The sequence below is a fragment of the Bos taurus genome, chromosome 13 (genome assembly GCF_002263795.3).
Source record: "Bos taurus isolate L1 Dominette 01449 registration number 42190680 breed Hereford chromosome 13, ARS-UCD2.0, whole genome shotgun sequence".
Lineage (NCBI taxonomy): Eukaryota > Metazoa > Chordata > Mammalia > Artiodactyla > Bovidae > Bos > Bos taurus.
The window spans coordinates 21,671,650-21,689,111 of record NC_037340.1 but is presented as its reverse complement, the minus strand read 5'-3'; the positions used below and the strand labels follow the sequence as shown (position 1 = coordinate 21,689,111).

The following is a 17,462-nucleotide window of genomic DNA, read 5'->3' as shown; positions in this document are numbered from 1 at the left end:
CTGAAGACTAATAAAACGTCTCCAATCAAACAACTAACTGGAAATATGCAGAGGCTCTTCCTAGACCTGATCTAATTGTAGCAGGAAACACAATGCACAAGTGACGATTTATCAAGAGTGATTTTTGCAGACTGGAACTCAGTCTGGGTCCTGTGAATGAGAAGCCCTGTTGTGTGCCTCTGGTGTCCAGCTGCTCAGAAGTATTTTATGTTTTCATATCAAAGATGAAGGGAAATCTCCTGGAAAGTGAATATATAATCAGGTCAGCTGTGGATACCACTGAGAAAATCAACTACTTTAAGTCATAGAAATATTCTAGGAAGACTCAGGGCCAAGGTAATCCAATATCTAAAGAAGGTGATGTACGGATGTAAAGGGCAGAGTATAGCTACACATTGAGTACTTTGATAAACATCACCCTCTTCTAGAAAAGTACAGACCTCTAAATTAAAATGGTTTTAAGAGCAGCCAATTAAATTAAAAGAAAATGTGCTGAATTTCTCTGCAATACATAGCAATTTACACAAATGTCTTAGCTTGCATCTAAAAAAATTCTCACTAAATGTGAGAAAGCATTTAGACATCCTTTTCCATTATTACCTCAATCTCAAAAAAAGAAAAAAAATGTGAAGCTGGAGGAAAAGAACAATTCTGAATTCTGTTTTCAACATGTTTAATTAACTAATGAAGTTGGATTTAAATTGGCAGTCCTTCCTACATTTCCATATTCCATAAAATAAAAAGCAGTGGTAGCATGCTAACTTAATAAAGTTGCTATAAAAAGGAATCTGCAATCTCAAGTACTCTTTGAAAGGAACATTTATCTTAGCACTGGTCAAGTTGGTCTGCTCTAACTGCACATTTAGGAAAAGTGCTTCATTAGCAAACCTGGCCATGAAAAGAGTTCCAGTGTATAGACATATTAAGTCTCATTGTGATATTTTGGAACTCTGGCGGGTACCTGAGGCATGCTTGTGCTCAGTAGCTCAGTCATGTCTGACTCTCTGCAACCCCATGGACGGTAGCCTGCCAGGCTTCTCTGTCCTTGGAATTTTCCAGGCAAGAATATTGGAGTGGGTTGCCATTTCTTACTCCAGGGGATCTTCCTGCTCCAGGGATTGAACCCTCATCTCTGGTGTCTCTCTGCATTGGCATTCTTTACCATTGTGCCACCTGATGCATATCAGTGATCTTATATAATCTGAAGATCCAATAGTTAATTTTTCTAGTAAGATGAAAAAAGAAAAGAAGCCCTCCATTTCAATCTTGGAATTTACTTAACTTGATTTCTCAGTGTCATAAGATAGTTTTAATACACTGCATTAAAAAAATCTTCAGAGTTTTACTATTCCTTGCTGCATTAAACAAAACTAAGGATTTTCCTTGGGATAACTGGTAACATTCTAGAAAACTATTTCCCAAAGTGTATTCCACAAAACATTAAGTCAGTGAAAGCTATTTGCAAAAAAATTTTAAGACCAAATAGTGGAGAAATGCCAGATGCTAAATCTTTATCACCATCTTGGAAGTTTCTTTAGAATCTATGCTTTCTGAAAGCCAGGAATTTGTCTAAACCATTTTCACTACCATAGCTGCAAGCATATACAATCCCTTGCAATTAGCAGGCACTCGGCAGGAATAAGTAAATGAATGAATGAACGGTAAAAGCTTTTAACAGTTTTCCAGAAAGTAAATTGCTTACATTTTTTTTTCAACCAGAATATCTCATAGCTATTTGATAACAGGAATCTTTTGTTTTTTCTATTGTTGTTGGTTAGTCGCTAAGTCATGTCTGACTCTTGTGACCCCATGGACTGTAGCCCACCAGGCGCCTCTGTCCATGAGATTTCCTAGGCAAGAATACTGAAGTGGGTTGCCATTTCCTTTTCCAGTTTTTTTTTCTGTCAGCATTATAGAATATTTTAGTCATATTAAAGAAAAAAGAAAAGACAGAATCGAGAACAATATAACAAACACATATAACTACTACCTGTGTTAATAATTAAACATAGCAAATACAACAGAAGCTTCTGGGGAACCCTCCTCCATTCCATTTATCTCTTTTTAACATCCTCCATCCAAAGGAGGTAACCCTGACATTAGGACTTAGGTTCACCAACAACCTGCTCTGAGAAATGTTGAATGGGGGAATTGCTAAAGTCCCTTCAACACTAAGATTTTATTTCTAGCTAGTGTATATGTGGCAAATGGCTACTTGTGAAGCTATCCACTTATTGCATTAATACAACAATAAGTAAATAAATGAAATAAAATATTGTGATACAGAAGCAAGACAATGGAAAACTGATGTGATAATGATATATATGGAGAGGCTAAGCAACTTTTAAGTGGACTGATCTAAATACATATATATAGATATACAGTAACCTAACAACAAACAGAAATATTTGTTTCTTGACTTAGACTGAGTAATTTAGAAACTATTCTCTACAAATACAGAGAGAAACATACCTAACACCATACATGTTGGATTCTGACTTACTCAGGTTATCGCCTGGGGCTGCAAAAGTGAGACTGTGTCGAGATCAATAATACAGTGAACCCACATTTACATAAAAGATGCTGCTAAGAGGAAACCCCCTTCCTGAGCTGAATAAACAGTTACTAATATAGTTACATCTCTTTTATGAAATCCAGCATTCTATGATAGAGTTGCACATATGACCTAACATAATTTAAAAGGAAAAGAGCTATTTGAAAAATTTTGGTCAATATCTTTTACAGACTTGTTTTGGTAAAGCCTTTCTTCCTCAAATTTTCATGTACTATTACATACATTCCTAAATTGTCTTAGAAAAACTCTAGTTATCTACTTATTAACTGTTCTTCCTCAAGTTTCTTTTTGTCTTTTTCTTTGCATAGAAGATAAAAACGCCTAGTAAAAGTATATTTCCATATTGCTCTATTTCTTAATTTTAATTATAAATGATGTTGAATAGTCAATGTAGTGAAAAACAGGCTTGAACCCAATACTGGTAGATAGCCACATATGCAACCAATAAACCGAGGGCTCCAGCAACAAGAAACAGCAAGGAATGTGGATAAATTTTCACTTTACAATTGGTCAGTGGCGTCCTGAAGTTTTACAGGCAAACACTGAGATTAGAATTTCACTCCGCTATTGAAATAATTTGACTTTTCAAGTCAACCATTGAATTCTTCCTGTGTTAAACACCATGAAGGAGTAAAATATGACCTCACTCTACATTTAGAAGCCCACAAGTTCTTTCTCATGCTTAAATGAATGAAATAGATTAGTATCTAAAAAATATTTATAAAAGAAAAATGTCAGTTCCTACCTCCATTATCTTTTAGATGTAGAGCTATCTTGGTATCATCTGGAAGAGAAAGTCAAAGTTACAACAAAAAAATTTTTAAGGTACATAAATCAATTGTCTACTAATGCATTAACTGTTTAACAGGAATGGATTCTGATACTTTACTGAGTAAATTTCTAGGTCAATGAGAGTTAGTCTTACCTTATAGGATGTAGTACTAAACTTTCTGAGATTGTAAGGTCAAGATTGTAAAACTTTAGTAAAGTTTTATATGACTCTTAAGAGCTATGAGAAAAGTACACTGGTATAACTTTGACTTAAAATACATTTATCTTAATTTTCTAAAATGATTTACTGTAATTAGACTCTAGAAGTCCTTATTTATTTTAAAGGCCAAGATCAAGGAAATTCCAAGTTAACTGGAATAGTAAATATTTGTCAATATTTACAAACTTGACTTCAAAAGTTAAATGCTTATTCATTGCTAATAAATATGACCAAAATAACATACAAAGTATCTTGTCCTACAAAATGTAGAATGTGCTTTTAATTTCAATGGTATATTTCATTCTAAAGGGGAGGATTTGAATTACAGAAATATTTTTCTCAGGCTACATAACAACCCCAAATAAGATGAATTAAAATATAATATTGGTTTTAAAAGCATTAAAATGTACTTAGCAGCTGTCCTTCACCTCATTTTAACACTTTATTCTAGTTAACTTTAAATATCCAATTAAATTTCAATTAAGAGCAAAAGATTCAAGTTTAATATCCTATTCAAATTAAAGCAAGGCTTATGAAAAGAAATAAGACCATGTTTTCCCCTCAAGGCTTACTCTTGGCTAACTGGTCTCACATTTCTCCCTAGTGGCACCATTCAGAATAAATGACTAACAAATTTGGGCTAATATCCCATCTTTCCCCAATGAGCTGTGTGCATGCATTCATGCCCTCTAGTATTTTTGCCTTTCCTGGCAAAGGAAATGCTTCTCTAGTACAATTTCTGTGTCATACACAGTGCTTCTCTATAAGGTTATAGACCAGCATATTTTACTGACTGTATCCACGCAAATATAAGAATTGTGTATTAGCAGAATTACCTGTTATTCAGAATACAAAATCAATGGACATTTTCTATGCATTTTGCCTTCCTATCCTGTGATTAAAATGTTAAACACTGTTATTACAAAGTTCAGCAAGAAAGGAAGGAAGGACACGAGAGGAAGTTCTTTCTTTCTTTTCTAGAGACTCTAGTAGCCAAGATCACCATTAAAGACTAAATCTTAATAAAAGGCATCCATACATTAAAAAAAAAAAAAAACACAAAAAAAACACAGCACATAGTTTTACTCCACTATAATTTTGTATTTTCCCTTTTAGACATTCCTAAGAAATCCAGTTCGCTGAAGAAAAAAATTTCCCCTGGAGAACCTCTCCTGTACACGTCAACAGTGAATTTTCCCCCCTTCAGTAACAGAGAAAAAGTGTCTCCAGGGCACCTTCTGTGGGCAGGCTGGTGGGCAGCTGGGAGGTGGCTGCTCTTCTGGTGGTCGTCAAGACCCTGAATTGTGTGGTTGTTGCACGTATGGTGGTGCTGGTTCGAGTAGAACTTTCCGCTGGCTCTGTGGGGTCACACATCTTCTCTTTTGACTAATAAGAGAAACAGAGGGGGAGACAATGGAGGAGTGATCAGAGCTACATTTTAAAATTATATCAAGGAGAAAAATAATAGAAGAAACAAAAGAATAAAAAGAAGCTGGGCTGTAAAGCACAAAGGCCTCTCAAATCAAGATGAGGAATACTTTTTTTACAGGACTACAGTTATAGATTTTACTGACTTCATATATATATTTAAAATGGGATGTTAGAAAGCATTTCCATGTCTAGATATTTGGATTCCGTCATTTCTGAGTTTAACTTTTCATATTACTGTTGATCTTAACCCAAATTTTATATCAATATATTTTTAAAAGACATGATGGGAAACAGACCAGAAGAAAAATGTATATAAAGAGAAGGTTTAAAACATGGTTAAGTGTGTGAAGAAAGAATGTATTCCATTCACATCAAATTGCTAATGCTAAATTTGAAACATGTAACTGCTCTATACTACTCCATTGTTTCAAAAATAACTTCCCACAGGGTGAATGGATATTTAAGATTAAAATTTTGCCTTCCTTTATGAAATATTCAGAGCCACCCACGCAAAGGATTGAACAGCACTCAGGCAATCACTTAGAATATTTTCTCCCTAACCGAGCTACACGAGGACATGGTGCATATCGTAGTTTTCATTTATAGCCCACAAGAAGAAACAATATGACATTTACCAGTAACGATTTCCAACATGCAAAGTTTTATAGTTTAGAAGTTGGTATTTCTCCCTACCTCTTTGTGCTTCAAAGGACTTCATCCCTCTGGTGGTCCTTGACAATTAATAGAAGATAACTACGTACACATGGATGGTACTTATCCCACAACTGAAAAGTTTTATTAAATAAATACCTTTTTTAAAGTTCTCTTGTCATTAGGAACATGCAATGCACTGTACTGCTGGTTCAGGAAGAACATCCAATATGGTTTCCTTGTCACTAGTTAGATATGATCCAGCTTACTCTCTCCAACATCCTAGCAGCCCATTCGATCCCACAGACTTTCGTTCCTGCATCTTCTCAGCCTCAGTAATCTCACGATCTCCTCCTTGACTCCACTTTAGTTATCATCCCCACACCTTGGACCTTCTCTGCAGCTGGGGATGCTTTAGTTCTGAAATCATACCTTCAGTTATCCTTTTTCCTGTCTATTCAGGTAGCTGTTCATGAATGTAGCTACTCACATTCTTCTTATCCCGTGATTCTGTAGAAAACCCAAGCACAATGATGCTCTCCCTTTAGTCTTGTTTTTTCCCCATCAGTTCAACCTCTCTTTTCAATATCTTTAAGCATCTTGCCTTGTTTTTGTGTGTATTTTGTTTTCCACATCACCTTCTTAGAAAATCTGCAGTACCAAATACAGTAAAAACTCTGCCTTTCCTTGCCTGCGCCAAAGCTCAGAGAGAGAGAAAGACAGCGAGCGAGCGAGCGAGCTGGAGAACAACCACACATCCTCCCACTGGGAGCTCCACAAACTCACCTCCAGCATCCCCAGCAAGGGCTTCTATGCTGCCTGGCAATACTGCCCAGCTTTGCTGACCTCCTCTCTCATTATCCTCAACATCAATTTCAAACCCTCTCCACTCTACTTAGAACTGCCATTCCATAATGTATCCCCCAATTTTACCCTTGGCCTCACTTTTTATATCTTTGATAAGTGAGTCATCAGCAAGAATTTTAAAAATTTATTTACAGATCATCATCCCATCATCATCTGTACTGACCTGTCCTTCTTCCTCCTGTTGGGATGGACAAGTCCACTGTTAACAGCTGTTCCCCATGTGTCTGCTCTGGCCCAGCCCAGTCTACCTTCTCAGATATTGTGAACCTGCTCATTTGACCCCCCTCCTTTCTCCTCAGTATTTAGTCTTAATCCCCTTTTGCCTTGTTATCATCAGCACTTTACCATACTCAAGCACATCCCAGCTTATTTTAAAAACTCCATCTTCCCTCTTCTCCACATGCATCCTGGGATCATCCTGCTTTTCCTTCCATTCACAGTCGGAATTCAAGAGAGATGGACCAGCCTTGGGCTTTGCAGATGCCCACAAGTTTGTTTTTGTCCAGCACAACTTAACTGAAACTTCTTATACCAATGTTTCTAAATATTTCTGTATTTATCACACCTTCCATATACACTCAATATTTCACTAGCATTTGGCACTGTCTGTCCATTTTCTAACCTTAGAGTCTGTGACACACACTCATCAATTTTCTGACTCCTTTCTAACAACTGCTTCGCCAACTGCTTCTTCCTTCTTTGCTTTAAGGGTTGGTAGTTCTTATGGATCTTTCCTGACCTGTCTTTTATCTATAGGCATGGTCACTAATAATTTCCTCCATACTTATGACTTCAATTAACATCTTTATGTTAATTATGCATAAATGTCTATCTCCAGTCCACATTTTTCTCTTGGATTTTAGGCCCAAGTATTCATCTATTGACTTATATGCATGTGGATGTCACAGACTTCTCAAGCTCAATAAGTCTAAGACGGAATTTGTCACACATTATTCTTCCCCCGTGGTTCTATTTACACACACACACAGAAATCTGTATATCAGTATTCTTAATCACCCTAATGGTTAAGCCAAAATCCTGACCTTTGTGTTGCTCATGGCAGTAAAGGCACACTACAGATCCTGAATGGTCCTCCTGCCATAATATACGTGGATTCTGGATAAAACAAGAATTTTGAAGCATTATGAGGATTTTCAGGAAGTAGAGAAAAGTCTCTGAAGGGGCCTTTCTTTTGTCTCCACCACCAAAACAAAATAAAGCAAAACCTGTGTGCTATAAAGACAGCAGGAGCAATATACATAAGGTAAAGTAAAAGTGCAGGGTTTGCTCTGAAGGTAAAAATGCCAAAAACTAATTATGCTCCAAGGAGATCAGCTTGGTACCAACAGTAGATGGGGGAGATTAATCCAAACCTCTCCTCCCCATAGTAACGCAGGAACAGATGGCACCCCCTGAAGCCCTCAGGTTTTCATCATCAAAACCTCTTTAGTGGAAAACATCACCTACCTACATCCTAGAAATTCCCATGGAATAAGATCAAACAAATGCACTGCTAATTAAAGGACACAAAAAGAAACACAAAGAGAAAAAGAGTAGTCTGACAAAGACCAAGCAAAAACAGAGAACAACATAATCAGACTAGCAAAAACTTTTTGATCCCAGATTGGGATCATCCAGTGTGAAACGTATAGAAATTATACATGAAATATTGAAATAAATAAATAGGAAAATTTAAAAATAAACTAGTAAACAGGCTATAAAAATGATACAGCAGATTGAGTAAAGATTGACCCTAAAAAATGAAAAATACCATTGTTGAAATTACTACGTCAATGGATAGGTTAAAGAGCAGATTGAACAAGAGGAAGAAAGAATTAATAAACTGGCAAATAGATCTGAAAAAATCCCCTGGGATGCAGCACAGAGAAATAAGAAAATAGATGATATAAAAGAGAGGTTATGCAAGGAAGTGATGAGCAGGTCCAGCCTACCTCCAAAGAGCTCAGAGGTGAAGATGAAGAGAATGGAGAGAGTCTGACTGACTTTATCACGTGCCCAGAATTTTTATCATAATCTTCTCTGCTGTAAATATCTTTGTCACATGCATTTTTGCTGAAAATACTCTTGTCGCATAACTAATTGGCTGTAAGGCAATTTTGCTGTAAAAGATAAAATATCTGGCTGGTGGTTTGGTTGGATATACACAGTACAGAAATCATGACAGATGATGATGATTTGCCCAAGTTGGTTTTTTCTTCTGAAACACAAGACATGGCAGGAAAGAGGCTGAGGACCTTGAAGGCACAGAGGTGAATCTGCGTTTCCCATAAAACTTTGTAATGTCTACTGAAGGCATGTGACAAATGCCAAGAACACACAGCAGTGCAGAGGCTTTTATGACACAATAGAAAGCTCGGTTACAAATATGCATCCTAGCATTTGGAATTGATGCCTCTCTTCAAGAAGGAAGAAATTTTGCTGAAAATAACATTGGGATGTTGAACAAGCAGACAAATTAGTAGCAAAAAAATGTGTAATACTATGAACAAAAGACTTGGAAGGCAAGTGCTTAGGTTCAACCCACAGAATAAAGTCGCTTACTTGCACAGTATTGCTGTGAGTCTCCACACACATTAAGTGTATTCAGATACTTTGTACTTCTCAATAAAATCTTTTCAATTTTGCTATTCACTTTCATGTTTCATTATATCCTTTCTAATGTCCCTCTTTTATTTTTCCTTATTGTATCTTTAGTGGCAAAATTATGACCTCATGGCCATTTACTTGGCAAAAATGTTTGTGGCCAAAATGTTTATCGTAAAGAGGCTTATGGTGAAAATACCTAGAACCCATTTATCCAACTGGATAACCAATCAGTTAGAAAACACACATCCTTCTGAGCACATGTAGATCTTTGTTACAAATGACTCACTGACTATTCCATTAAAAGCTCCAACTAATTTTAAAGAATCAGTGTCATATAGAATGTGCTGTCTGGCAATTCAATTAGGTAAGAAGTCAATAATGAAAAGATGAAATTTAAAATTTCCATTTTGGAAATGCAGTGTAATTCATAGTTCAATGTAACTTCAGTAAAAATGAGGGCCTTCCCTGGTGGCTCAGTGGTAAAGAATCTACCTGCTAAGAGGAGATGTGGATTCAATCCCTGGGTTGGGAAGATCCCCTGGAGAAGGAGATGGCAACCACTATTCTTGCCTGGGAAATCCCATGGACAGAGGAGCCTGGCGAGTTATAGTCCATGGAGTCACAAAGAGTTGGACACAACTGAGCAACAGACTTTGAGTAAAAATATTGACAAGATTGACTGACTACAGATATTGCAAGCTTATTTTAAAATTTATACGAAGAACAAAAGTTCAAAAGTTGTCAAAACACCTGAGAAGATGAAAAAGTAAAGTCTGTTCTATAGCTAGTGATATTTCTTATAAAACTACAGTAATTAAGACAGGGTAATATACAATGTATTCATTCTTCCAAAAAGTCATTTGGATCATATCATCCCCTTAATTAAAACCCTCCAGATAGCTTTGTCCTGCCTTTAACATGAGGCTCAAACTCCTTCAATGTTACTGGGTCCTGTTCACCTCACCAGTGTTACCTCTCACCACTCTTATCTTCAGTTACCCCTCAGAAGTCATTAAATATCACCTCCTCAAATAAACGCTCCCTTATCCTGCTGAACAAGACCATGCACCTCTTTGCCGGGGTCATTCTCTAAGTGTGGTTCTTTGTTCAGTGTGTGTTTCCCCTGCTACACACATTTCTCACACTTAAATTAGCAGTACTTAGAACAGTAAATAGTACATTCTTATATTAGGATCTGCACTTATTGAATAAATTCATCTCACAAGATCAGAAGGAAAATTTAACCCTAGTTTTAGGCACAGAAAATAGACTGGATTTGGTGACCCTCTTCACTTACCTGTAACAGAAGTCTAGGATTGCTCACAATAGAGCTAGTAATGTTGACAATTTAGTTATGGAATAAAAAGGAAACACTGGATATTATAGAATGTGCTAGAGTCTGAGCTTCTTGGGAAGAGGGAATCATTTAAAAAAAAAATTAGTGCTTAGCACAGACCATAGGACACGGTGAATTCCCCACACATATATTTAGGAGGGCTTAGAATGTGGTGGATTCTTCTCAATAGCTTCTGTTTCATACTGGGCCCACACTGAAGCAAGAAAATTACGAGGTCTCAATTACACTTTTGATATCCAATTTCAACATTTTTAATTGAGGTAACTGTGATTACCTGAAAGAAATATCAACCTTAAAACACAACAATGACTCTCATTAATAGATTTTCTTTCTTAAGTATCATTGTTAAATAAGTGAAATGAAATACTGTTGATAAATCAGTATACTGCTACTGCTGCTAAGTCGCTTCAGTCGTGTCCGACTCTGTGAGACCCCATAGACGGCAGCCCACCAGGCTCCCCCGTCCCTGGGATTCTCCAGGCAAGAATACTGGAGTGGGTTGCCATTTCCTTCTCCAATGCATGAAAGTGAAAAATAAAAGTGAAGTCGCTCAATCGTGTCCGACTCTTAGCGACCCCATGGACTGCAGCCTACCAGGCTCCTCCATCCATGGGATTTTCCAGGCAAGAGTACTGGAGTGGGGTGCCATCACTTCCTCCGATAAATCAGTATACATTATTGTAATGCACCTCCCCCACCCCCAACCAAGTGTCAAAAAGTTGATTAAAGGTACATTGGCAGTAAGTTCAAGAATATCCTGAAAAATGCATTTCTCAAGATATTTATGAGACATCAAATAAAAACTTAATTAAAAAGGCTTTAGTAACCAGGATTCCCTAATAGTTTTAAAAACAGCTCTTTGACATGATATGCTTCACTGAATGAGAAAGCTTGTAGAAGTGATAATGGTTTTTGTTAGAAATATATACCCTAAAACTTAACAAAGGGAGAAGGAACAAATACTACTTTTCTCTGTGAACTTTATGGGATACTTTTATGTAACTCTGAACTCACAGTGCAAATACAATTCACTAAAAAACTTTTAAACACGTTAGAATCCCTTCTGCAATTTTATTTACTTGCTTAAATCACTTCTTTGCATCACTGTATCCATGATATTTGCCTGAGACTTACTGTTTCCATGTTAGACCACATCTACCTTCTTCTATTATGCTGATTTACTGCAATCTTTTCCTCCATACCACTGATTTCCTTATTTGAGTGAAAAAGATGAAGAAAAAAAAAAAAAAAGATCTCAAAAAAGCAGCAAATATTTAAGACAGCTGCCCTTTGATCGAAAAGATTTAAATCCTGGTTTTACGATTCCTGAGTCACATCTCTACCTCCAGATTCTTTCTTTCCACTTCTACCTGAACATCACCCTTCATTCTTTTCTCTTCCCCTCTTGGTACCACGGAGGCAATAACAGCTCTGATCTCATAGGATGGGTATGAGAATAAATTGAGATAATACATGTAGAGTTAAACCCAACATCTGGTACCTATAAGGGCTCAGTGACTGCGGGCTCTTTTTATTAAATTAGACCCCATTTTCATTAAGTTGCAGCAATAATATACGACAGCGTGGTCTTAGCAATCTCATCATAATAAAGCGCACCTGTACCTCTTCAGGGCATCCACTGTCCACCCAGTCCTGCCGATGGCGATCAAATCCACTGGAACATCTTCAGAGACAGCCATGTTGTAGATCAGAAAAGAAAGTATGGGGTACAGAGTGGAGGTAGAAATTAAAAGAGAAACTCTGGTAAGTAGTTAATTTTCAAATGTGCACAACAAAACATTTTTTTCTATAGAACTGTTAGCTGGAGCAGTGGATGAGCATTTCCAGAGTTCTGTGTAACCACCCATGCACACCTTAGGTAATGATGCCGTTACGTTTGCACGTGACAGCAGATCACTCTACTGAGGTTCCCACACAATACAGAGATCCCCATACAAAGGCGAGACAGTAGCCATTCTATGGAGCTGGCTTTTCTTTTCCTCATACGTATATATTTTTCATCATTACTACAAACAGATGCAAATTTTTTTGCAGGCATTTTTCAGGATTTCAGATCTTATTTGTTTTACTTACATTTTAAAACTTAAGATCCACAGTCACAAAAACTCTTTCCCTATTGTACAGTAAAAGGTTAGTAAGTCAGGTTTGGGAGGTTCAAACCTACACATTCCAAAGAGAGAACTGGCCCTTGTCCAGGGAGATCACGTCTAAGGCTTTGGAATATCCTGCCTGATAAAAGTGTCTTTGTATATCTTGGGTCTTGGGCTATGCTAGATAGTTCACACCAACAACATGATTTATAGTGCATGTCTGTTTTTATTTGCTTGGAGCCCTGGGCCATGCTGCATCAGTTTGACCATTGCGGGGGCTGGAGAATAGAGATAAAGTTGGTAATGGAAAATTTCATATCTATATGATGGCCCTCAGTAAAAACCCTGGATACCAAGACTTGGATGAGTTTCCTTGAGTGGCAATACTTGGTGTGTGTTTTCACGAACAGTTGCTGGAAGAATTAAGTGTCAACTCCACCGAGGGAGAAAGACTGGAAGCTGTGCCTTGTCACTCTTGGATTCCCCCACGTTCCTTCCCTTTGCTGATTTTAATCTGTGTCCTTTTGTTGTAATAAACGGCAACCTGGAGCACAACGTTTTCTCCTCTCTGTCAGTTCTTTCAGTGAATCAGCGAAGCTGAGTGTGTTCCTGTGGATTCCTGCCTACATAATTCCTAAGATTAAGTCACGCCTAAAAGGTCAGATTCACAAGGAACTCTACTTCGTGCTCTGTGGTGACCTAAATGGGAAGGAAATCCAAAGAAGAGAGGATATATGTATATGTATAGCTGATTCACTTTGCTGTATAGTAGAAACTAACAGAACATTGTAAAGAAACTGTACTCCAATAAAAGCTAAGTAAAATAATAAAAATAAAAGGTCAAATTAAGCAAGCACTGGGTTGTTGAGATTTGGCTCACTCCCACTTTCTTTCTTCTTCTTTTTCTAAAGTTTTTGACTGGGCTGTGTGGATGTGGGATCTTAGTTCTCCAACCAGAGATTGAATTCACAACCCTGGCATTGGAAGCATGGAGTCTGAACCACTGGACCACCAGGGAAGCCCTCCACTCTCTTTCTTGATTGAAATAATTTCTGCCCTCCCTACAGAAAATCTAACTACAGTTCATTCACTTTTCAAGACTCAGAAATTACTACCCAGAGCCCATTCTGATAAAGCTTCATCATTGGTGTGCTCACATGTTACTTTACTATTTAACTTTTCTCATTTATATACAATTTCATGGCCTTATGTCTTATTTGGGCTTCCCTTGTGGCTCAGCTGGTAAAGAATCTGCCTGTAATGTGGGAGACCTGGGTTCAATCACTGGTTGGGAAGATCCCCTGGAGAAGGGAAAGGCTACCCACTCCAGTATATTGGCCTGGAGAATTCCATGGACTATACAGTCCACGGGGATGCAAAGAGTCAGAAACCACTTATTTACCAAACTTGATTGTGAATACTTTAAAGTTAGGACCAGTGTTATATTTAAGCATTCCTAGTATATCTGATGGAGAAGGCAATGGCACCCCACTTCAGTATTCTTGCCTGGAAAATCCCATGGACAGAGGAGTCTGCTAGGCTGCAGTCCATGGGGTTTCTAGGAGTTGGACATGACTGAGCGACTTCCCTTTCACTTTCCACTTTCATGCATTGGAGAAAGATTGGCAACCCACTCCAGTGTTCTTGCCTGGAGAATCCCAGGGACGGAGAAGCCTGGTGGGCTGCCGTCTATGGGGTTGCACAGAGTCGGACATGACTTAACGTGACTTAGCAGTAGCAGTATATCTGAAACATGATTTTTTTTCATATATTTACCTATGAAAAATGAAGTGTCTGCTGTTACCCTGTTTGTTTACCCTATACGCTGAGCACATCATAAGAAATGCCAGGCTAGATGAGTTATAAGCTGGAATCAAGATAGATGGGAGAAACATCTACAAACTCAGACAATGCAGATGATACCACTCTAATGGCAGAAAGCAAAGAGGAACTAAAGAGCCTCTTGATGAGGGTGAAGGAGGAGAGTGAAAGAGCCAGCTTAAAACTAAATATTAAAAATCTAAGATCATAGCATGTGGCCCCATTATTTCATGGCAAAGAGAAGGGGAAAAGGTGGAAGTAGTGACAGATTTCCTTTTCTTGGGTTCTAAAATCACTGCAGATGGTGACTGCAGCCACGAAATCAGAAGATGACTGTTTCTTGGCAGGAAAGCTATGACAAACCTAGACAGTGTATTGAAAAGCAGAGATATTACTCTGCCAACAAAGGTCCATATAGTCAAGGCTATAGTCTTTCCAGTGGTCACGTACTGTCATGAGAGCTGAACCACAAAGAAGGCAGAGCGCCAAAGAATTGATGCCTTCGAACTATGGTGCGAGAGAAGACTCCTGAAAGTCCCTTAGATAGCACGGAGATCAAACCAGTCAATCTTAAGGAAAATCAACCCTGAATACTCGTTGGAAAGAATGATGCTGAAGCTCCAGTATATTGGTTATCTGATGAGAACAGCTGACTCATTGGAAGAGTCCTTGATGCCAGGAAAGATTGAGGGCAGATGGAGAAGAGGCTGTCAGAGGATGAGATGGCTGGATGGCATCACTGATGCAATGGACATGAACTTCGATGCAATGGACATGCAATGAACTTGGGGAGATAGTGAGGGACAGGGAGGTCTGGCATGCTGCAGTCCATGGGGTTGCAGAGTCAGACACAACTGGGTGACTGAACTAGTATATCTGACACATGATTTATTTTTCATATATTTATGAGTCTATGAAAAGCAAAGGTTTACATTGATCCTGAATTTTAATATATAAATATATATACTTAATACATTATAAATATAAATCCATGTTAATAATCTAAATAGATATTTATGTATTTTTCAAAATAAATGGAGGCTTTTTGTCTTATATTCTTACAGGCTGTTCAATTTTAGTCTCATGTTTTCTTACACTGTTACTTCACAACTTCTTTTTTCACTTGTTTTGCAATGAGTCCACATGATTTTTTCCTAAGAATCCTTGCCAGAGATCATGTACCATAGCATGAATGAGCACAATTTAATTCAAGTGGAATGTGAAAACAGCTCGACTGTCAACAGAAAAGACCATATCTATCATTCTGCTTGGACATGATCCATTAGAGCTCAGCTATTTTATACCTACCATCTGTGCTGAACAAGCTCAAGTGTGAAATAAACATCAGTGTGTGATCTAGCATCCTGAGTTCAGAATCCCCAGTTGGTCAAGGCCATATCTGGTTACCCAAAGAGATTCTGACGTTTAGAGTCCAATTCCAGATGAATCAGACGGTTGTTGCCTCTTCTCTTTCTCCCAAGTTTGCTTAAATATTGAAAAGTATACTGATATTCTCTTTTGCAAGACGGGAATCTATCAATTTTCTACAGAGAATATATTTTGGGAATCATCTGACAAGTAATTAAACGCAACAAATAATTTTAAAATGCAGTCTGTCTTTACTTACTCCATTCTAGACGTACTCAAAGCCAGTGGGAAATAATTTTTACCTTATATTGTAAAAAGACAGTACCAAATCTTAAATTTATGAGTCAATTTTATCTTAAGTAATTGGTCCCTTAAATTATTACATTAATCCCAGGGAAAAGTATAGAAACACTGCAGTTTGCCTGAGTTATTAAATACTCTCTCAATTATTGTGTGTGAAATTAGGTTCTACTGAAAATATGTAATTCAATTAAGTAATTCATTCATTTATTTATTCACAATTGATTACCTATTAGTTGATCCACAGCTTACTAATGTCCAGGGTGGGAAGGATTGACAATGGAAAAACACAAATAAAGTTTGGTTTGAAAAAGTCATACATTTTTGTACCTTATGATGCCTTTACAAATTAACAAAACAGGACTTTGCCTTTTCATCATTTAATTTTAAAACCTAGTCATTTAAACAGCATCAGAAACCAATTATAAGCAAGAAGATGTGTCTGTGTGTGTCTCTCTGTGTGTGTTGTACCAATCATTAAGAAAAGCTATCTTTCTATTATTTCAAAATTCTAAATAATGATCCTGATTCTGGGAAAGATTGAAGGCAGGAGGAGAAGGGGCGACGATGATGAGATGATGAGATGGTTGGATGGCATCATCCACTCAATGGACATGAGTCTGAGCAAACCCCGGGAGATGGTGAAGGACAGGGTAGCCTGGCATGCTGCAGTCCATGGGGTCTGACATGACTGAGCAACCGAACAACAACAAATAAGTAAAAAAATCACTTCTGAAAACACCGTCCTCCCTCCACTGAGCTGCTGTGTTGTTTCTCTAAAACATCACGACATTAACCACGTTGTACTCTAGCAGGTTGTTTTCCAGAGTTCTCAGAGAGGCTCTCCTGACCTGGAATCACCTGGTGTTCCTGCTGAAATGCAGATTCCTGGATCTGAGTAAGATTCTCCTGCAACTTAGGTCCAGCAATTCCATTGGAAATAGGTGTCCCGGGTGATTCTCATCACACTGAATTGGGAAACCCACTGACTTCCTACATGATATGTCTACATAACAGGCCTCTTCCCGCTCCACCAGCCCATCTCCTGTGCTTATTACCCCTCTCTGATTGTGTTTCTCTCTTTTTGAGTCTCTGCCTTTGAACATGCCATTACATTTGTCTGGAGTACCTTCCTCATCTCTAATTAGTAAACCAAATATAATGCAAGCCTTATCTCCTTCCAGAAGCATCTCCTTTTGCTCTTACCCAGAAGACATAGCACCCTGTTTTCAATGTCCCTCAACATCAGTGCTAATATCTACTATTACACTACAATTGGTTGTTTTCAAGCTTCTCATATGCATAAGACTTTGCAGGGGAACATAATTCAGATGAAAAGTCTAGGGTCAAACTGCTTGAGTTAGAAGTCTGTTTTGGCCACCA

At 37.8% G+C, this 17,462-nt stretch overlaps 1 protein-coding gene across 7 annotated transcripts in view; it reads right to left on the bottom strand.

Annotated features, from left to right (window-relative positions):
- PLXDC2 (plexin domain containing 2) overlaps positions 1–17,462 on the bottom strand; it is a 430,201-nt gene that overhangs the window by 53,270 nt on the left and 359,469 nt on the right. For 6 of the 7 annotated variants that reach the window (NM_001077928.1, XM_015473986.3, XM_059892585.1 and 3 more), the window contains 3 exons: positions 12,097–12,163; positions 4,802–4,952; positions 3,321–3,359 (listed from right to left, as the gene is read on the bottom strand). In NM_001077928.1, the coding sequence (NP_001071396.1) occupies positions 3,321–3,359; positions 4,802–4,952; positions 12,097–12,163 (257 nt within the window). The remainder of the gene's footprint in view (positions 1–3,320; positions 3,360–4,801; positions 4,953–12,096; positions 12,164–17,462) is intronic. The other variant, XM_005214189.5, reaches the window with a different exon arrangement.